This window comes from Microcaecilia unicolor, chromosome 12 (assembly GCF_901765095.1).
Source record: "Microcaecilia unicolor chromosome 12, aMicUni1.1, whole genome shotgun sequence".
Lineage (NCBI taxonomy): Eukaryota > Metazoa > Chordata > Amphibia > Gymnophiona > Siphonopidae > Microcaecilia > Microcaecilia unicolor.
The window spans coordinates 64,285,387-64,307,877 of NC_044042.1; the positions used below are offsets into that span (position 1 = coordinate 64,285,387).

General features: G+C 43.2%; 1 protein-coding gene across 1 annotated transcript in view; it reads left to right on the forward strand.

The window, feature by feature from the left end:
- Positions 1 to 22,491, forward strand: part of SKAP1 (src kinase associated phosphoprotein 1) — a 503,203-nt gene that overhangs the window by 66,005 nt on the left and 414,707 nt on the right. The window contains exon 4 of the mRNA XM_030221014.1: positions 3,940 to 4,059. Within this exon, the coding sequence (XP_030076874.1) occupies positions 3,940 to 4,059 (120 nt within the window). The remainder of the gene's footprint in view (positions 1 to 3,939; positions 4,060 to 22,491) is intronic.

The following is a 22,491-nucleotide window of genomic DNA, read 5'->3' on the forward strand; positions in this document are numbered from 1 at the left end:
CGCCGAAACGTCCTGTGAGGACATCCTCAGGAAAACTTGGGTGCCCCTCTTGATTATTCCCCTCTATGTGTTCCAGTGGCTCACTTATGCACTCTGTAATGTGTTGATGATGTTAGCAGCATTGGGGCAGTGCTGGAGATAATGGAAACAAACTCAAATATAGGCGGTCGGTGGCTCAGCTGTTTGGGGTGGAGTTATGGGGTGGTACCAGGGGTGGGGCTTATATCCATAATTGTCTGACAACACACAGAAAAAAAGCAAGTAAAAGTAAATTAGTATGTCAAAGAATAAAGTGGTTGTTCAATGCACATATTAACCAATGTATACTATTCAAAAATGTTATCAGTTATTAAACACTGCTATTTCCATCCACCTTTGTGCAGATGGCAAGTTAACCCAGTTTCCTTTCTTTGGTTGAATGTTAGCTCTAGTAACTAGCTTAGACCACCAATAAACAAAACTGCGGCCATGTTAAATCCAATAAATGTTTTGACATTTTGAAAAAGGTTTTGGTGTCATATTGTTGGATAAGGTGGGACAAGTTTTACATCCCTTGTTAACTTTTAAACTGCCAGAGTTTATCCAGTTTACACCAGAAGTTAGCCGACAAACCCTTTAAAAATCAAATCCCTGGGGTTTGTTTTAGTTTTTGGGGTTGTTTTATTTTTTTAATTGATGTTGACCTTCCCATTGTTTGTCATCAGCTCTTAGTCTTGAATTCTGTTCATTGAATATGCAATATGTGTCTGGCTCTTGTGGAAATATGTAAGGCAGTCAGTGGTTAGTTTTGTTGCTTCATTGTTCATCATAAAAACAGCTAGGAAAAATAGTATTTGATCAAATTTGTGGGTTGGGGGAAGGAACTGACCTCAGAATGTTTGAGATGTTATTAAAAGCAGATGAAAAGTTTACTCAGACGTTTGCTCCATTTAGAACTTTATTTGTTTGGAATTAAATGTGCAGCTGTCTTTGTTTTGCTATCAACTTTACTGTTTGCTCAGAAAATTTAGGCCAGAATTTTCACTGCAGCTTTTTTTTACTGTATACTGAGCATACATTTTGGAAAACTAATCTTCAGATTACTGTAATTTAAATATCTCATTTGAAATTTTAAAATTTTGAAAAGTCTATGGTTAGTAAAAAGGGCACATTAATGCCCCTAGAAAGTCCACCTAACGTTTTGTTTGTTTTGACCTGAATAGACCTAACGTTGCTATTATCAAAACCAATTCAGCTTGATTGGATAAAAGATTGTATTTTTTTTTTTATGCGCAGGCAGGCCTAAATCTGAAAGGGCATGATAAGGCTTGTAATGTGAGAGCCATAGAAGTGTCCTTGGCTGATCACAGATCAGTCTCTGTTCAAGAGATTTTCAAAGCTGTGACGAGGAGCTCGGGCTTCAAATTCACAGTCTGACCTCAACAGTCTTTCTATAAGTCAATATTATCCTCCCCAACCTCCAAAGCCAATTTGCATTATTTTATCTTACCTTACAAAAATAATACTGCTTGCAAATTTGGCTCTATTTATTTTTCCCCCTTTTCTGTTAGGTGGCAGTTGATAGGAGTGGCCTAGTGGTTAGGGTGGTGGACTTTGGTCCTGGGGAACTGAGGAACTGAGTTCGATTCCCGCCACAGGCAGCTCCTTGTGACTCTGGGCAAGTCACTTAACCCTCCATTGCCTGCCGCATTGAGCCTGCCATGAGTGGGAAAGCGCGGGGTACAAATGTAATAAAAATAAATAAAATAGCTCACCTTTCAAAAACTGACCTTAGCTGCTTGTCTTCAGAGAAAGCAAAGTTGCATACTTGTAATATGTGTTTCTGAACACAGGACCGTCGGGGCTCATTTTCAAAGCACTTAGCCTTCCAAAGTTCCATAGAAACCTATGGAACTTTGGAAGGCTAAGTGCTTTGAAAATATGCAACATGTGTTAATGTTTAACTTTCAAAAGGGGGATTATGATAAAATAAGGAAAATATTTTAAATAAAACTAATAGAAGCTGCTAAGGTTAAGAGCTCACATCAGGCATGGACGTCACTTTGATATAGACAAATCAGATGATCACTTGATGTTTGTTGCAAAGAAGATTATAATTCAAATTTGGGTATGGTGACATTAAGCAGCGGCGACCAAAAAAGCAAACAGGATGCTAGGAATTATTAGGAAAGGGATGGTGAATAAGACCAAAAATACTATAATTCCTCTGTATCACTCCATGGTGTGACCTCACCTTGAGTATTGCACTTAGTTCTGGCTGCTGTATCTCAAAAAATATATAGCGGAATTAGAAAAAGCTCAAAGAAGAGCGACCAAAATGATAAAGGGGATGGAACTCCTCTCGTATGAGGAAAGACTAAAGAGGTTAGGGCTCTTCAGCTTGAAAAAGATATGATTGCGATCTTCAAAATCCTGCGTGGTATAGAAGTAGATTGTTCCTAAAGTACAAACACTAGGAGATACTCAAGGAAGTTGCATAAAATGGCGGCCCCGAGAGCTGGTCTCGATGGGGGCCATTTAAGTGTAGGTCGGGCCCGGTGAGAGTGAGCCTCGAGGCAGCAGGAAGTGGGGGAGGGGGGGCGGAGCAGAGGTGCACGGGAATGGAGGAGAGACATGCTGGCTCGGGATTAGAGGATTTGTAAAAGGCAGAGGATTGGTGGAAAGGGAAGAGGGGGGTGGAGCAAGGAGAGATTGCGAGGAGGACGTGGTGACGCAGGGAAGGCACTCCTGAGAACCGCGGAGGTGTTTGCCCACCCTCCCACCCTCAGTCGGGGGCGGGGGGGAGGAATGGTTTCTGTTGTGTTTGTGTTTTAAAGGTAAAAGGCAAGGGCAGTCGCAGCGGCAAAAAGAACACAGCAAACCCGAGCTACAGGAGGCATGGCTCACGGGCAGGCCAAGCCAGGGCTTGAACAGTGGGTCGGGTGACCGGGAGACGTGTGGAGGTCCACACTGCGAAGGGTTCTTGCTGCCAAGGCGGAGCCTGGATGATGGCAGTTTTGCTGACATGGCGAACGGTGGACAAGGGGGGGGGGGCACAGGTGGCATTAAACTTGGACATATGTAGCTCGGGACGAAGTGCTGGTTGTTTAAGTACATTGGAGTTGAATTGTTTAAGAAAGTAAGCTGCGGCCTATGTTCCACCATCATGGTTATCAAGAGAGTTATTACAGGGGACTTTGGGAAGGTGTGGGGGAGGGGGGGGGGTTGATGGGGTCGAGTGGGTCCCGGCTCCATGGCTTAATACTTTTAAAACAAATATGAGGAAATATTTTTCATTCAACAAAGTTAAGCTCTGGAACTCTTTGCCAGAGGATGTGGTAACGGTGGTTAGTGTATCTGGGTTTAAAAAAGGTTTGTGCAAGTTCCTTGAGGAAAAGTCCATAGTCTGCTATTGGTAGCATGGAATGTTGCCATGATTTGGGTTTCTGCCAGATACTTGTGACCTGGCTTGGCCACTGTTGGTACCAGGATACTGGGCTAGATAGACCATTGGTCTGATCCGGTATGGCTCTACATGTTCTTATGTAATGTATTGTCAAATATGATAGTGGTTGTGGCAGAAATGAAATTTAGGTTTAAGGTCAGGGTTTTACAGATCTATACTTTGGCCCCTAAAATACACTATGAAACTCTTACAGTATATTTCCTGTAGTCTCTCTCACTACTCCTATGCCTCTAGTATATGCTGCTGCTTTTCTTTTGCATCATCAAACTTTGTAACTCTTGGAGGTGGAAAGGTTTCATCTATCCCTTCCTCTTTCTGTGCACTTTGATGATTTCCTTGTTTTCTGATCCCAACAAAACCTGCCTTTTGAAAATGTACTTGTGATGTAATACATTCTTTCCAGGGAAGTATTGAGATATTCATTCATGCTCAATAGGCTTTTTAAATGATTGTAGATTTAGTTATTCATTTAATTGTTTTTCTATTGCATTCAGGTGCTGACTCAACCGACACTTATCTAACACAAGACAGTTCTGATGATAACCAGAGTATGAGTTGTGGTCCTTCCCTGGTTTCTGATGACATATCCTTTACATCCGAATTCCAGGATGATGGTGAGTACAGCTGTGAAACTTGGTGATGTATCTGAGTGGCAGCCAGACAGAGTCTGGTCTAATTTTTCTTATCTCTTTTTCTCTATTGACAAGCAGGATGAATCAGCCATGGAAGGCAGGTATGCCATCCTATGGCACTGACATGGTTAGCTCTCTCAACCTCGCAGGTTCCCTTAGTCATTCTATGTCCAAGCCATGGAACAGATAGGATCCTATCTCCTGCATTGATTTCTCACTGAATTTGCTGCTTACTGAAGCTTCATAGCATCTTATTTATTTGATTATTTGACATAACAGGAATGGGAGACTTGTGGCCTGGAGGTCAAACGCAGCCCACCGCTGAATTTTATGCGGCTCATGAGACCATAGGAAATGTAATTAACTGGAGTTTCCATTTCTTCCCACTATTCCAGGACTAGTGGGTAGTCATGTCCATCGACCAGTAGGTGGAGATAGAGCATACAGAACTGAGCCATAGTAGATAGCCCCCAGCTACCAGCCCAGTTCCTCAGTATCTTCTATCTCTAGCAGGTGGATGGATAAACTACTCTGTTGGCCTGAGGTCCTGTGCTCCTGGTCCAGTTGGTTAGCAGGTCCCCAGTAGAGCGTGGTAGACCATGTTACTGACATGGTGATGCTGGATCCCTGTCATGTTGTCTGCCAAGGGGGGATTTCTGCTCCTGTTTTTCTGTTTTTGTGGAGCCTGTTCGGCACCTAAACCAAGAAAAAAAAATTAAGGCTGAGGGAAAGATAGAGGTCTCTGTGGTGGCTTGTGGATCTTGGGATGATGTGGGGGAGCTTGTCACTGCTGGCGGTGCTTCTTGGCTCCTGCGTGCTGTTTTATTTGTGGGGAGTGTGCTGCTCAGGTTGCAGGGAGCGCTAGGCGGTCCGGTCTTCAAAAAAAAAAATCTGAAACCATTTTCGTTGGCGCAGCAGAGGCACAAATTTTTTTAAAAACAAAAGGGTGTTTTTTTTTTCTTTCCCTGAGAGTGCGCTATCCATCTCAGTAGGTCAGCATATGGCTGCACATGCGGAAAGCTCGAAGAGCTGCTCCTGTTGCAGGGGCAGGTGCTCCCCGTCGGTCTGCTGCATGGCTGAGTGAAGGAGACTTGAGGCTGGCTTCAGTTTCTCAGTTGTGGGCGTTTTCAGGTGCTGGGTCTCCCGGGATGCATCTAGATTGCTCCTCTTCTCAGGTGGCGGGGGCATGGCCAATTTGGATGTAGCTGCATGGGAGGTTTCTGCTCTGGCAGCAGAGACTGCAGGAGGGCTGCAGAGGGATTGTGAGGGCCAAGGCACTGCTGTTCAGTCGGGGGTCTCAGATTCTGCATCAGGCAGAACCCAGGGGGTCTTCCCCAGCTTCCAAGAGAGCCAGAATGGAAGTTTTAGATGATTCTGCTAACACTTGATCTCAGGGTTCCCCAATTCGGAGATAGCCTCAGTGTCCTTGGAGGGACCCTCAGTCGCAGAACCTTTGGAGGAGGCTGAACTCCCTCCAGGGGAAGGGGCTGACCCTTGAGTGCTGTGTCTGTTTCACAGGGAGGAGCTGGGTTCCCTGATTTCTGAGGCGCTGGCGGCACTCTCTATTGAGGAGCCCTGGTGGAGGGTAAGGCGGGGGAGGCCTTATGAAGGGTCTCAGAGGACCCTCTAAAGCTTTTCCCTTGCTTGCTGCCTGTCCCTGGATGGAACTCCATACTGTACTGGCGGCCTGCTTTTTAGAACTGAGCCTTCGGGAGCTCTGTTATTTTGCTCCAGTCTGGGTCTGTTGAGTTTTGCAGATGCTGAACATGCTCCTGGTTTCTTTGTTTCTTGCTTTTGGACTGATACTAAGGGAACTGGGCTGGTAGCTGGGGGCTGTCTACTATGGCTCAGTTCTATCTACTATGGCTCAGTTCTGTGTACTCTATCTCCACCTGTTGGTCGATGGGTATGACTACCCACTCATCCTGGAATAGTGTGAAGAAGTAATGGAAAGAAAATTATCAAGTAATTCCTAATTTCTCCTTTGGTGATTTTAAGTACATCATTTTGCAAATATTTTCAGAACAGCTATTCTAGCAATTTGTTTCTATCAGTACAAATTAAGGTTATGGAGCTCTGTGCAGTTCTGATTCCGACATTAGTTTTTTTGTTGGTGGGGAAGGAGAGGTAATGAAGGAGCTGATGGTGTGAGTTTCGATTTTGACACTGAATGTAGTCCAAAATCTAATTTTGGTTTATTTTTGGTTTTGGCTAAAAATGCCTTGTATTTTCAGTGGAAACCAAAACGTTGCATTTTGTCCCATAGCTCCCTCCACCCCCTCACATGCCTCCCACCCACAAGTAGGTCCTCCTGGACCTACCTTGGAAGCCATGGTAGCTTAGTGATGTATTTGGGGCAGGCGTGACCACCAGTTGGTCTTGCCCCTCCTGGCTCCCCTATCAAGATGGCTGCCACAGAGCCGGCAGGGGCAGAAGTGACTGGGGTAAGTGAGAAGAGGAGACACTTGGAAGGGGATCCGAGAGAGAGACTACTCCTGTTTAGGCGGGGGTGCAGAATCTGGATCAGGGGCCATTGTGCTCAGTTTTGATTTTGGCCAAAACTGGGTGCCAAGTTTCAATAACAGATTTGGTTTTAACTGAAACTCAAAAAGCAGTTCAGTGGGCCTCTAGCAGAAAGGAGTGCTGGAAAATTTTAAACGGTTAAGGGGGTAACTTTATAACTGCAAGCACATGTAAATAGTACATGTAAACATTTCTGTATGTGGACTTTGTCATGTTTTCAACGCAAATAATATGCGTACACTTCTGTTTTTGAATATTACCCTAGGAAAACTATGCACTCGCATTTAAACCTGTTCTGTGGAACAGAAATGTTTTCCAGGTTATGTGCAGATGTTCAGATTTTCAAAAACACGCACAAATCTTATAACCATGTACCTTGAAATGTCTCCTGCATGTTGTGGGTGAAGGTATGCATAGTTCAACTGTTAACTTAGTAAAAGGACCCCTTTGTGTCTGTATAAAATAAGCTAAACATAGGTTTATTATAAAATTATTCTCCTAATATTTATTATAAGTTTAAGGGGGCTCCATATGATGGCAGTTGTTTGAAGTCTTGGGCATACCTGGAAAAGCCTGTCCAAGCGTTTCCAGAATTTTCTAGAGGTTGTCAACCGAGTCCTCAGGACACACCCAGCCAGTCAGGTTTTCAGGATATGCACAATGAATATGCATGAGAAAAATTTGCATGCACTAGCTCCGTTGTGTGCAGATCTATCTCATGCATATTCATTGTGGCTATCCTGAAAACCTGACTAGCTAGGTAGAACCTCTGCTCTAGGACGTGATCCACATTTGCACTGTCATATGACCTGTTCATCATGCTTTCCTAGGAGAGCACCTGTTGTAGGTGAAGAACTTTGCTTTCCTTTGAGTGACCAATTCCCTTTTTTTGAAACTGATTGTTCTTTTCATGGTATCCGGTCAAAATAGCCCCGACAAAAAAGCTCCCGACATAATAGCCCTTGACATAACAGCCGCTGTCAAAACGGCCTGCCCACAATATAGCCCTTGACTAATTTCCCCCCCAACAAAAGGGCCCAATCAGGCTGCCCAGAATATGGCACTGCATTTTTTCTAGGGGGCTATTTTATCAAGGGTTATTTTGTGGGAGGGGCCATTTTGTCAAGGGCTATTTTGTTACAGTCTGTTTTGCCAGGGCTATTTTGTCAGGGTGCCTCTTTTCGTACATCATGTCTGTAAACTCTGGGCATTCTCATAAATATGTGACGTCATTCTAGCTGTACAACCATGCTTGTCCATAGAGAATCATATGGTACGTATGAATAAATCCTTATCAATCCCATGTATTTCAGTTTTTCATAGCAGTTAAACATTTGCTAGGAAATCTGTGTAAACTCACGTAAAATACTCCTGAACCATTGTGGAGTTTGGTTATTTGGGATGTGGTAATTGACCATTTCCATACCATATTATATAATAACTTCATGGCTCTGTGTGTCTAACACCTTTGAAGGGGATGCCTTTTTTTATGAGAATCTGTACTGTTCCTGGATTTCTCTGAATCACAGTATATTAATCTAGTGTCATCAGTGACTTGCATGCCATAAATCTGATTTCATGTTTGGCAATTTCTGTCTTTCTTTTACATTTGTTACCTACTTTTTTCACAAGAACTCATAGCAGCTTGTAGAAATTTCAAGGAGGCTTGGCTTGGGTTGGACTAAAATATATATACGTATTCCCCATATATGTGTGTGAGTGGGGGGGGGGGGATTTCCATATTGGGATGCACACCATCTCAAAGGCATGTATATGTTTTGAGAAGTGCCCATTTTGGCCATGGCTTTACATGAGTGATTAAAGATGTCATGCCATGTAGTTTATTTCCGCCTCCCAAATGAAACCAAATTAAAAATGCGTCCTCACTACTTAATTGGCAGCACTTAAATGTGTAGGTTTGTGGAAGTGGCGCCACTTGCATGTGGGATTTGTGAAATCGCCACCTCTTCGTGGAAGCTGTAGGGTCTATGATGTTCAGTTTTTCAACATGTATCTTTATATAATAGCTGTTGCACATGTTGGCAAAAACACATGTGCTCCTTCAGATATTTAATAAAGGGAAAGGGAAATGGGACTTGATATACTGCCTTTCTGAGGTTTTTGCAACTACATTCAAAGTGGTTTACATATATTCAGGTACTTATTTTGTACCAGGGGTAATGGAGGGTTAAGTGACTTGCCCAGAGTCACAAGGAGCTGCTGTGGGAATTGAACTCAGTTCCCCAGGATCAAAGTCCACTGCACTAACCACTAGGCTGCTACTCCTGGCTCAGTGTCAGCAGATTCATTTCTAAAATACCATCAGATTAGAGCACACCCCAGCCTAGATGTCTTTTCAATTTCTGATCTCTGCGTTTTGTGTAAAATGGAGCCCATATTGTCTTAAGAACCTACAGTGTGATTGTAAGAAAGAACTGTAGGGCCCATCTTGTCTGCCCTCTTTACTTCTGTTACAGATGCATATGCAGAGAATAATACCAGAGAGTTAACAGAGGTTTTTACATGGATTACCATTTAAAAATGTCATTTTGTATCTGAGGAAGTGAGTGTCAGCTCTGGAAAGCCAGTGAAGAGACTTCAATATTTATTTATTTTTATTATTGTATTTATTTCTATTTAGCTCACACCTTTTCAGCAGTAGCTCATGGTGAGTTACATTCAAGTCTATTAGGTATTTTCCCTGTCCCTAGAAGTAGTCTAAGGAGGTAATTATATAACTGGGAATAAATGCCAACCAAATTTTTGTTTTCAGTTTCAGCACCGAAACTGACCCCAAATTCGTGTTCGGGTTTCTGTGGAAACTGTAGCCTCCACCCCCATCACTGCTGCAAGTCCATCCTCCCCCTAAGCAAGCCTCCTCTGCTGGGCTGCCCATCTGCTGTGCCCCTCTGTCTAAATTGGCAACCTCGATCTCCCACGGTAATCTTGCGAGGCTGTCACAGGAAGTCATGGTTGCCATTGCCATTATCACAATGTAGCCAGCAGGGCCATGAGCGACTTGTGATTCTCCTTCTACCCTGAAGAAGCTACTAAACCACCAGGGCTTTAAAAGAGGGGGGGGGGGGGGTGAGGGGGGAGTTGATTGGTAGGCAACGCAGGAAGGGAATGAGTTTTCTATTTATTTATATTATTTATTATTAATTGCCTTTATGAAGAGATTCATCCAAGGTGGTGTACAGCAGGTACAATTTAATATAAAACTTACAATTTTGTTAACAGCATCACAATAGTAAAATAACCAAGAATATAAATAAATACAATAAATAAGGTAAACTCAAAAACAGTAAATTGAAATCTAATAATGGAACCACCGTGAAACAGTATAAAAAATGTACACATTTAACAGCACTGGAATTCAAATACCAGAGATATAATACAATGTTAACATAATACTAATGATACACCTAATAAGCATGCATTAGAACATTCAACTAACATAGATATGTTGCTAAAGATGTTCTCCAGTAATGGCTTACCGTATAACTGAGGGACCAAGAGCAGATATATGATGGGAACACGTTGTGTGGTACAGAGTTAGTTGGGTAATGTGATGGTTAGCTAAACTCAAGGCAAGTTCTTTGTATAGTTAAGCAAGAGATAAGGAACTGATCTAAGCTACAGTGTGTGTAGCAAGCTGGTCCAGGTACAGAATGAGTGTATAGTCAGTCACCCTATGTATTAAAGGCTTGGGAGAAGAGCCAGGCTTTCACCTGCTTCCGGAAGTAGAGGTAGTCTCGAGGTATATGTAGCCCCTGGGAGTAAATTCCAGAGCGTGGGGGCTACTCCTGAGAAGGCTCGCTGGCAGGTATCACTTCAATGGACAATTTCTTTTGACAAGGGTACAGATAGTGATGATCCTAGAGGTCTCAAAGGTGTGGAAAGGGCTAACTTATTCTTTAAGTACTCTGGACCATTTTGTCTTAGGACCTTGAAAATCAAACATAGAGTTCTAAATTTAGCCCTGTAAGGTACTGGTAGCCAGTGTAGCTTTTGCAGGAAGAGTGTGATGTGTTCATGCCACTTGCAGCCTTTTATCAGTCGTGCTGAAGCATTCTGAATTAGTTGGAGCTGATGCAAACTCTTTTGGTTTGGCCAGTGTACAGGGCATTACAGTAGTCTAGTTGTAATGTTATCATGGCATGGACCACTGTGGTCAGACTTGTCTTTTCAATATATGGAGAGAGATTTCATAGGTACCATAGGCAATAGAAACAATTTTTGAAGGTTATTTCTGTTGTGAGGGGGCTGGCTCAGGGGAACTGTCTCCCACAGGTGTAGTGGGGGGGGGGGGGGGGGGGGGGCATGTTTCGGTTCTTGCTCTGGTTCTGTCCAAAACTAAGTGGCGCATTCTGCTGTGAATTTAGTTTTGGCCAGAACCAAAACCACTGGTTTCAGTTGGCCTCTAACTGGGCGTCCCCTCTTAGGTGCCCCCAATACTGCACGGGAGTGTCTATTCTATAATGGCATCTGTGCACACAGATTTCATTATAGAATAAAGCCTTAAACCTCCATTAGTGTGCACAAAGGTGCAATCTTGCACCAGAACAATGGCAGGTTTAAGTGAGCATGCCCAGGGCCGGTCTTAGCAATTGCGGGGCCCTGTGCAGACCAGCCCCTTGCCTAACTCCCCCCCTCCCATTACTCACTTCTACCCTCTGTACTCACCATCCTCTTCTCACTCATCCCTCCTGAGAACACTGATGGTCTCTTCCACATTGTTCCACCATTCCAAGCATCTCCTCTCTTCTTCCTTCCTACACTGTTCTACCCCAACAGTTCCTCTCTCTCATTCTCCACCCACACTTGTAGTCCATCTCCCTGTCCTGCTCACCCCTCTCTCTCCTCCGTAGTCCAGCATTTCCTTGTCCCCTATCCTTCCCATCCAGCACTCCCTGTCCCCTTTCCCCCTCCACCCCTATGATCCAACAATTCCCTCTCCTATCTCCTTCACCCCTAAGGTCCTGCAATTCTCTCTCCCTTATCCATTCCCCTCCACCGCAATGATCCCCTCTCCACAACCTTCTCACTTATGATTTGGCATTTACTTGTCCCTTCCCTTCCACCTCTCTGGTCCAGCATTTCTTGTTTCCTTTCTCCCCTCCCCTCTTATAGCCCAGCAGCTCTGTGTCCCCTGTTTTCCCCTCTGTTTCCTCTCCTCTCCAGCTTTGGGTCCAGCACCTGTCCCTTGCCCTCCCCCCAGCCTTGCACCTCCCCAGCCCCCCCTCCCCCCCAGGTTCATTCTCAGTCCACAAAAACCTGATTTCTTTGCTGGTTCTGGTGCCAGTAGCGACAAAGGGAACAGACTGGGCCGACCAGTCCTTTCTTCTGTAATGTCCCACCACTCTGATGTAACTTCCTGTTTATGCGTGGGTGGGATGATACAGAGAGAAGGACAGGTTGGTCCAGACAGCTTACTCCCTGTTACCGCTGCTAGCACCAGCAAAGAAAAATCGGGGTTTTGTGGACGGGAGGCGGGCACTGGACTCACGGGGAAGTAAGACATCGGTGCTGGATTTGCCACAGAAGAGGAAACAGAGGGGAAAAAACATAAACAGGGAAAAAATCCCATTCCCGTGCAGGTCTGTAATGAGCAGCGCGGGGCCCTTGGGAGCACGAGACACTATGCGGCTGCACCAGTTGTTCCTGCCTAAGACCAGCCCTGGGCATGCCTAAGTGTTGCATGTCTTGTGCACAACTAACAGTATTCTGTAAATTACATGTATAAATGGAAAACCCACCCATGCTCCACCCAAGTGTATGACCCCATACATTTATGCACTAATGTGCTTAGGACTAGATTCTGTAAATGGCGCCCAAATATGGACACCAAAAAAATGAACACTGAACACTGTTCTATAAACAGCATTCTGAGTTGAGTGCCATTTATAGAATAGCACTTAGCACTGGGATCCACTCCCAACTCTGGACGTGAGGATTTACTCCAACTGAAACCTGATCTAAATTCTCATGTATAAATTAGAAGTGGATCCCCCGCATTCTATAATAGTGCGTGCATCTTTAGTGAATGCGTGTGGCACGCCCATGCCTCCCGTGACCATGCCCCCTTTTCAGTCGCACACTAACCCTGAAATTCTATATATTGTGCCTTAATTTCCGCACAGAACTCGAAGTACGCGTAACAGTGCGCGTAACTTAATTGGTTAACTAGCTAATCAGCGCTGTGGATGTTAATAAGCAATTATTAATTGGCATTAATTAAAATTTACACACACAACTCGCTAAGTGTATTCTGCAACATGGTGTGCATAAATTCCAAGTTGCGTAGTTGAAAAGGGGGTGTGGTTATGGATGTGGAATTGGCATTTCTAAAATCTGTGTGCATTATTATAGAATAAACCCGCTCTGCACCTATTATAGGTGTCGGGATTTACACCAAGTGAAACATAGCCTAAATGGGCGTGACCAAATTTGGTCGCATGGAGAAGCGCTCAGTGTATTCTATGTACCATGCCGAAATTTAGGCATACTTTAGAGAGTACGCCTAAGTGTATTTTTTTCCACGCAACTTTTTCATGCGCCATATATAGAATCTAGCCTTAAAGGGTTTACGCTTAAATCTTTAAAGAATAGCACCTAGCAAGATGTACACACAAATCCAAATTGTTGCCAATTAGCACCGGTAATTGATAGCACCCAATTATTGGTGCTAATTGTCCGATTACTCAAATTTGGGTGCATGCCTAAATTTGAATGCACAATTTTGAGCGCCATATATAGAATCCTGGATTATAGTTCTTCCTTATAGAGTAGTGTATAGTGAACTTACATATGTACGTGCCATTTATGCGCACAAGGTGTGTGTAACTACAGACACACAGTTATAGAATTGCCCTTTAATTTTGTATCTGAGGCAGTAGAAGGTTAAGTGACTTACCCAAGATTACAAGGGCTACTAGTGGAATTTGAACCGGTCTTCCCTCATTGTCAGCTCAGCGCTCTCACCAATTTCTAAATGTGGAGTCAGATTTTGGAAATGGTGTACAGATTGGAATTGAGACAACCAGGTCAGGAAGTCTTAAGTTTGCTAGTATTTTAGAAAAGGATCTGCCAACTTAGAACCTATTCTAAAATACACAGAGAAATAAGAATTTTGAGATTACTTCCCCTCCTAATGTGCTCACACATCCTTCTTTTCTATCATGATTATTGTAGTTCTCCCCCTTTTCCCTTCTCTCCGTATTGTCTTCTCCTTTCTCTTACTCTCCTCTCTTTTTTTATTAGTCTGTAAGCCTCTTAGTTGGTATCACCGATAGGCGGGATGGCAAGTTCTTAATAAACTTGAAAATTGACTCGCTTCTGCCACGCTGGTTCCAACCGCAAAATGACTACTGGGACCTCCAGGGGCAGGCAGCAGCATGAGGCAGGATCAAGTGGGGTTTGTTCCTGTCATGAGAACTTAAGAGTAGCCATACTGGGTCAGACTAGTGGTTTGTTTAACCCAGTATCTTGCTTCCATTAGTGGCCAATCCAGGTCACAAGTAGCTGTCAGAAACCCAAATAGTAGCAACATTCCATGCTGCCAATCCCAGGGCATGCAGTGGCTTCCCCATGTATACTGCTATGGATTTACAGCCTACCTCACTGACACAGACTACTCAATAATTATCGTGGATTCTTATGGATTCATATTAGATAAGTGAAACCTTTATTAGAGGTGCTAAAATCTACAATGATTAAGATATATACAATGGTTAGCTATATACACACAATGATTAGCTATATAAACAATCATTACATCACTGGTCTCTACATCTAAGCAATGCTAAGAGTTCTTAGACCAGGAAAAGAAGCAATAATACACTATACATACAGCATCACTGGTCCTTACATCATCTAGGCTCTTATCATCAGCTGGGGGGGGGGGGGGCCCGATACAACAAAAGCCAGGAGCTTTTTAGACCAGGAACAAGTCCTCTGCACAGTACGTATATTACTCACAGATGAGCTCCCAATTTCACTGAAAGAAACTCCCCTTTTTATTAGGCTCAGAACTCATGTTCAGAGCTAAGGAAAATTACAGAATGCTTCTCTGTTTAGGTAAACAAGCCACTTAGATATTGGATATTTAGCAGTGCTAAAACTGCTTGGTCTAGGCCTTCATACGTATCTCCACCAATAGAACGTGGTCATAAGCTTTCCAAGTCCAGGTGGCCAGGCTGAACTCCGAAAGCAAGCACCACCCTCCTTCACATACCAAATTAATTAGAGCTGTGTCTTATCTATTTTACAAGAAAAGTTACTTTCGGTCAAAGACAGAAGATTTCAGAGTTCATTATCGATCAAAGCAGGGTTGAAAAGCAATCCTTTAAATCTTCCATTACACCATATCTGTCTCAATAGCAACCTATGGACTTTTACTCCAGGAACTTGTCCAAACTATTCATTGAGTAAAAAAAATATTTCCTCCTATTTGTTTTAACAGGAGCTCCATGTAACTTTGTTGAGTGTTCCCTAGTCTTTGTACTTTTTGAAAGAGTACAAAATTGATCCACTTCTACTCGTTCTACATCATTCAAGATTTGTAGACCTAAATCATGTTTGTCCTCAACCATCTCTTTTCCAAGCTGAAGAGCCCTAACCTCTTTACCCATTCCTCATATGAGAGGAGTTCCATCCCATTTATCATTGTGGTTGCTCTTCTTTGAACCTTTTCTAATTCCGCTATATCTTTTTTGAGGTATGACAACCAGAACTGAACACCATGGAGTGATACAGAGGCAATATAGTATTCTTGGTCTTATTTGCCATCCCTTTCCTGATAATTCCTAGCATCCTGACCGTCGCCACCGCACACTGTACAATAGATGTTTCTGTGCTGGTTACATATGGCAGAAGCATATCAGTGGATTAATACTGGCAAACAAATGTTTGTTATAAAATAGCATCATGAACATTTATGTCGGCCACTTTAGAAAAATGTTTATTTTTCTTGAACCTGTCATGGAACCCAGTATCACTTGGCAGTTTCACTTTCACAGTGGAGGGAGGTCAACTACTGAGTGATTAAGGGGGTGATCTCCCCTAATCCCTCTAGTGGAGCATAGCTCAATAAGAGGGAAAGGGAATTGGAGTTGATATACCACCTTTCTGTAGTTACAGTCAATACTGTATTTTGTACCTGGGGCAATGGAGGGTTAAGTGACTTACCCAGAGTCACAGGGATCTGCAGTGGGAATCGAATTCAGTTTCCCAGGATCAAAGTCCACTGCACTTGTAAATCCCGATGTCAGTCTTTTTGGATATAGATGAGCATTCTCCTTCTGAAATAGGGAATACATGCTTATTTTTTAGGCCTGCCCAAAACACGCTTAGACCATGTTTTAGAGCTTCAGATGTATGTAAAATCAGGTTTTAAACATTTCTGCTATATAAATATCTAAATGCTGGTTTCTTGCAGGTCTAAAACCTGGAGTGTTTCTAAAATAAGCATTATATTGTTAGCCCAATAAAAAGATGTCACCTGATATAATTTTTTGTTTGACTTGTATTTGTTTGCATTCAAGTGGACTAACACAGTAACCAAACTTCTTTATCCAAATGTGATTTAAATGGAAACCTGTCTTTCCAGATAAGGAGCTCTTTGAGAGCTGATGATGGATCTTATGTTTAGTTAAGAGGTTTGAATTGCATGCTTCAGATGGTTTAGCGTTAAGAAGTGTGATTGACATGGATGCGTTTTTCCTGTTAGTTGTAGGTTATAGACAGGAAAGTATATGTTGCACGAGTCCACTGGTAAATCCTTTAGGGTTGATATTCCATGGGACTTATCCAGGTAGGAGCAGCTTATACCCAGATCAGGCCTGCTCATTGGAGCTATACCTGGATTCTGGCACTGAATATTTGGATATAAAAAAACATACGGGTCATTTTACTAAGCCGCGTAAGCATCTATGCGTGCCGAACGTGCGCCAAAATGGAGTTACTGCCCGATTACCGCGTGGCTCTTGCGGTAATTTCATTTTTGGCGCGCGTCCGATAAATATTTTATATTTTCTGGCACTTGTAATGGACGTGCGCCAAGTGGCATTTGGCACGCGTGGGTCATTACCACCCAGTTACGGCGTGAGTCTTTACCGCTAGGTAAATGGCTGGCGGTAAGGTCTCAGACCCAAAATGGACGCGCAGCAATTTTCATTTTGCCGCACGTCCATTTTCGTCAGAAATTTTAAAAAAGGCTTTTTTTTACAGGCGCGCTAAAAAATGGATCGGCGCACACCCAAAACCTGCGCCTACACTGTCGCAAGCCATTTTTCAGCAAGCCTTTGTAAAAGGACCCCATAATGACTGAGTGTCAGGTTTATGTATATTGCTAACAATATGTTATAGTTTTTAGGTACAATTGAAATCCTGCTAGCTAGGGAGAAGATGCTGGGGGAAAGGTGCATAATAAAGAGCAATGAGGGGGAGAAGATGCTGGGGATCAGGGGAGAGGTGCAGGATGTGAGCAGAGCATTCAGAGAGAGAGAGAGAGAACGAGAACAGAACATTGGTGGGTAGAATGCACTTTACAGCTAGTTTTATTTTTAGCATCTGTAAAACATGTGGAAAACAATAGAAAGTGCAATATTCTTGTTGGCTGCAGACCAACCTCCATGCATTTCTCATGGTACAGATAACCAAATTGGCTCCCCTTCAACCTCCCCTCATTGCCTCCCAAACTAGTCACCCACTCTGAAAACACCAGGGTCTGATGTCTGCCTAAGGACTTAGCTCCACATGAAATGTGGTAAACTTATATCCAGCTATTTCTCGTTTGTAATATGGGACGCAGAAACACAGAGGCCACATCACACATAGACATTTAGTGCAGTCTAATAAGCCTCTGTTCATAGGAGACGAGATTAGTAAGAGGAATTCTGCAGCCCCCTCTTGTGGAGAATTGTAGATTAACTGCAAGTAGAGAATTTCTTGTCTGATCTTGGATCAGGAATCTGTACAGAAGGTCTTTAATTGAATGAGGCATTTTTTAAAAAGAATATGTGGAACTACAAAGAAATGAGAGGTTTAGTGATGTATCTCATATAATACGATTGGAAAGACCTGGTCAGCTCTTTTTTTAAAAGCGACTGACAGTGTCGACTGTATAATTTTTTTTTTTTTTAATTTCATGCTATTCTGTACTCTTCAAAAATCAAACCATGTCCAGAGAGGGAGGGATCAGGAGGTGTTTTGGGAGCAGTGTAAAACGTTATATGGAGAGCAAAGAAATTTAGCTGCTTTCCATATAGCTTATATATTCAACTTTGAATGTATGAACAGTGGGCCCAATATTCAAAACTATTTAACTGGCGATGAACAGTTCCTGGCCGGTTTAATAGCACTTTAGTGCCTAACCATGGATATTCAGCAGGAGATAACCAGTTACCTCCCACCAAATATCTGTGCTTGACAGCTAGCTGCTAACCAGCTATATTGCGCAGCATAGCCGGTTAAGCGCAAATATTCAGCATCAAACAAGCTATGTTTAGCGGTTAAAATAGGCTGCATAAATAGACGGCCCTATCTTTAACTACTAAGCAGTTAATGGTTAGCATTAAATATTGGCTTAACCGGTTAAGTTACTTTGGTCAAAAATAAAACCGGATATTCAATGCCTGTTGCTAGAAACAGCCTGGCATTGAATATTCAGGTTTAACGCTGGCAGTGGACTGCAAAAGCGCTGTCCACCGCCAGCAACATTTGTGGAGATTTGCAGCTTTTATGCAACTTTTGTGACAATTTGCTTCTTTTTTTTTTGTCTCGTGTTGGATTTTGTAAGTCACGTGCCTACCTGTTTTCTTGGACGTTAATGTGCAAGTACAGTAATGTACAGTACAGTCTTGATTATCCAATGTGAATAGGACCAAGCATTTGTCGAATAAGTTCAAAGTCGGATAATCCATATTACCCAAAACAAGGGTAACCCCTTAAAAAATGCATTGAAAACATACTTTGTACATAAAGAACAGGCATAAGGTATCTGTATTAAAATACAGTATTCTTTATTAACACTAACCAGTAGCGTGTGAAGCTGGAAAACAGGAACAGAACCTGTGCAATTCTTAATGACTGCTCAATGATATCACGAGGGGGGGGGGGGGGTCTGTTTAATATTCCAGATTGTCGGATTAGCGATGGTCAGATAATTGAGACTGTACTGTACTTGTAGTTGTGCAAGCTGCCATAAACTTGTTATATAAAAATGCAGGCAGTGTACTAAAGATAAAATATTAATGGTATATAATTAAAATTATATACCTTCAATTTTTTTCTTTATTTAATAGCGTTATTCTGGGCTTTACAAGAACACTAATTTTTGCTAATTCAAGGTGGTTTTCAATATCAGAAAAGTGAGCACAATTACTCCCCCCCCCCCCCCCCCCCCCCACTCTCCTCCAAAGCCCAGGCCCACAAGAAAGTTTAGCCCACAGTTATGACTCAAAGCAGGTGTTAAAGCCAATGAGAAAATTTTCCAGGCTATAACTGTACTGCTGTTGTATGGGGGCCATAGTTTTGGTTCTAATCATAGAGTACTCAGTTTTATCAGAAATGCAAAAGTTTTACTGGTAATTTAAGTAAAACTCATATACTTTAGCATCTAGCTACATGAGTTTTACAAGTGACCTCACTGGTATTAACTGGTGGTGCTCCCTGGAAAGATCCAGTATTTTCTCTATCTTAGCAGATGATAAGTCGTGCTGTCTGGTGCTCCTGGTCCCTGGCCTAGCTCCCCACTCTGCTGACTGTGGCCACACAGCTTGGTTGAGCTTAAGGGCTGCTCCCAGGTTATCCAGTCCCTGGACTGGACCTGGTTAAGCACGGAGCTTGACTCCGCTGCCCCTAGTTGTGCTTCTTACCATCCATTGGATGAGGCTTGTGGCTCAGTCCTACGTGACCCAGCCTGAGGGGTGTGGGTCTCCATCCTCCCACCCCTCTTTGTCAGCTCACCCTGTATGGGTGTACTTCCTCCGTGCTCCTCTGCATCTTTTGGGCTTTAAAAAAAATTCCTAATTGGTTTGCCTGGCTCAGCTTTTTTCCCTGGTGCAGGGCATAAAGCTTTTGCAAAACAAAAAACCCAAAACAAACAAAAAACAAGCCTGGATTGCCTTTTTAAAATAAAAAAAAAAAAGAGTCAGTGCGCACCCACGAGAACAAGGGCCCCGCTCTCAAGTGGCACAGCAGGCCTACAAGTAGACACTGTAATGTCTGCAAGACCCGGCAGATCAGCACATCTGTTGGCTCTGTTTGCCCCTCTAGTGATAGGCTGTTTCTGACTTTGCAGATAGGGTCGGGGGGGGGGGGGGGGGGTGCCAGAGCTGCCTCTTCTTCCCTCCGCTCTGAGGCATCGGGACCACTGATCCTGATCATCTCAGTGGGAATGGTGGCCATTTTGTCCCAGCTTATTTTTTCTCCTGCTCTAGTATCTAGATTAAAGCTATGCAATCTTACATATCTATGCAACCTGGCTACTTTGTTACATAATTTAATGGCAGGTAGATCGCCAAATCAGTGCATGCTATGCTTTCCTCCCATAAATCAGATTAAATCGAAAATAATTTTTGATTTCTCTATTCAATATCAGGCAGCATTGATATGGAGCTCTTTGCCATTGGACATTCGAGTTCTTAATAATTATGTAATATTTTGTAAATCCTTGTAAAATGTATTTTTTTAAATTATATTGCTGCAGATAATTAGGTAGTGCATCTTGTAGTATTTGTGTGGAATTTTTTGTTGTAATGAGTTCTATGTCTGTGTAGCTTCCTGCTAATTTCACCAGTTTCTTTATACCGTAATCTGCAGTGAACCAATACATGGTATTCATAGAGTACAAGAGTAACATAACATGCAAGATTTAAGAGGTAATTTTGGAAGGTTTATATGTGTTTAGAGAAGCCATAATTCCATAAACGTGTATAAGTAGTAATTTTAGAAGAGGCACTACTTACACATATATGTAGCTGGCATGCACATACTTGAAGAGGACATATTTAGGGTGTTCTTTTGGTGGATCTTAAAATTATACATGTATTTCCTATTTTGTGAAGAAAATACGTGACTGTACTTCAGAAATTTTGTTGCAATTTATATCTGCTGTGGGGCATGCATAGCTGTCAGCTAACTGCTTGTTTGAACCTGGAGTTTAGAGATGTGATTGAAGGGGAAATTGTGCTTGCTTCTGGTGTTCAAAACCACCTCAGATAGCAAAAAAAGACTGAGTGTTGGTGCATGGCTCCTTAATTGGTTTCCCTTGGATGGTGCAGTTTTGCAAACTCTGGTATTGCACGTGAGTAGCAAATTCAGCCACTTACGTTTATGACGTGCCAAGTAATGCTGCTCTGTTTTTGGATGCATTTTTTGGTAAAGTGGCTGTACATGTCACCAAATGCTTGTGTTTTCCCCATGACCTTATATATGTTTAAAAAAGGCTCCACGTTTAGCTGATAATGTAATGTGTTAAGAGCTGTACAGAAATGTTTATTTTGTATGGAATGATTGTATTATATGGTAACATGTATTTTTTACACCTCCGGATGGCCTCTAATAGTTGAATAATTCTTGGATTTCTTCAGGCTGCAGTACACAGCTCTATAGCCTTAGCCATGGATACTTGCTTGGCTTTAGATTAGCTTCATGTAAAACTGTGCTTTCTAAAAACGTAATGTAACATGGCTTGAAAAAAAGTTAATTAAAAATCTGTTCCTTATTATCCTGCTAGACCAGTCCAGATAAGTGGGTTATGCTTCCCAACCAACAGATGGAGGCAGAGGACACTGACATTTTAGTGATGTCATCACCAATATAAGTGGTGGTACAGCCCTGAAACTTGACAGTATTTCCAGTGGCGTACCAAGGTGGGGATGGTCCGCCCCAGGTGCACGCTGCAAGAGGGTGCAGGGAGCAGCTGCGCGGCTGTCAGCTTTGCCGGTTCCGTGCTCCCTCTGACATTATGTCCTGTTCCGGGGCAGGGAACCAGCGGAGCTGACAGCCACGCGACTGCTCCCTAGGAGGTAAGAGCGATGTGCTTGGGGGGAGTGGAGGTGATTTGCCGAGGGGGGGGGGGGTTGTGATTTGTTGGGGGGCTAATGCGCTTGGGGGGGCAGCTGACCTATGAATACCACTGAGTACTTTTTTTGCCTCCCTCAAATGGTGCAGATGGACTGGTGCAGCAGGATGAAATTGCTGCTTTGGGCTGACCCCAAGTGGTGCATGGTGTGGTCAAGTCCCCGAGGCCTGTAAAGTTCTCAGGAATCAGTCTGCAGACCCTTCCCCTGATTGAGCTGTAGGAGCCCCTCCTTTCTTCTTGGGTTCCCCAGACTTGGCCTGTGGACATTGCTTTGGTGAAGTGCTGTCTGGCTATTTCCCATGGCTGGTGGTGGTGGTGGTGGTGGTGGTGGGGGGGGGGGGGGGGTTCATGGAGTCCTAAGTCACAGCCTAAGGCCTTCACTTAATTGGGCTGTCATGGGAAGTACTTCTGTGGAGATACTAGCAGTGAAGGGTGAGTGTTTGGGAATGTCCCCTCCCCTTCACTTTCAGGGCCACTTATGCTCTACAGCAAAAGATACCAACTGCACAGGAGCTCTTTAGGGCAGTCTGCACTGGCAGTGACTGCCGAGGGGAAAGTTTAAGGGATTTCCCTTGCTCTATGAGAGGGAAGATCTCTGTCAGGGGCAGCAGTGGTATATTCACCATATAAGGCACAGGATGGAATGGAAACTGACAGATGATGTTTGCAGCTGGCTCTGGCATCGGTGAGAGCACAAAGATCATTTGCTACTGTCCCTGGATGGGGATGCTGCTGTGTAGACCCACAAACAGGACTGTGGGTGGCATTTCCACTTCGGAAGAGTGCAGTAATATTGGGGCTCC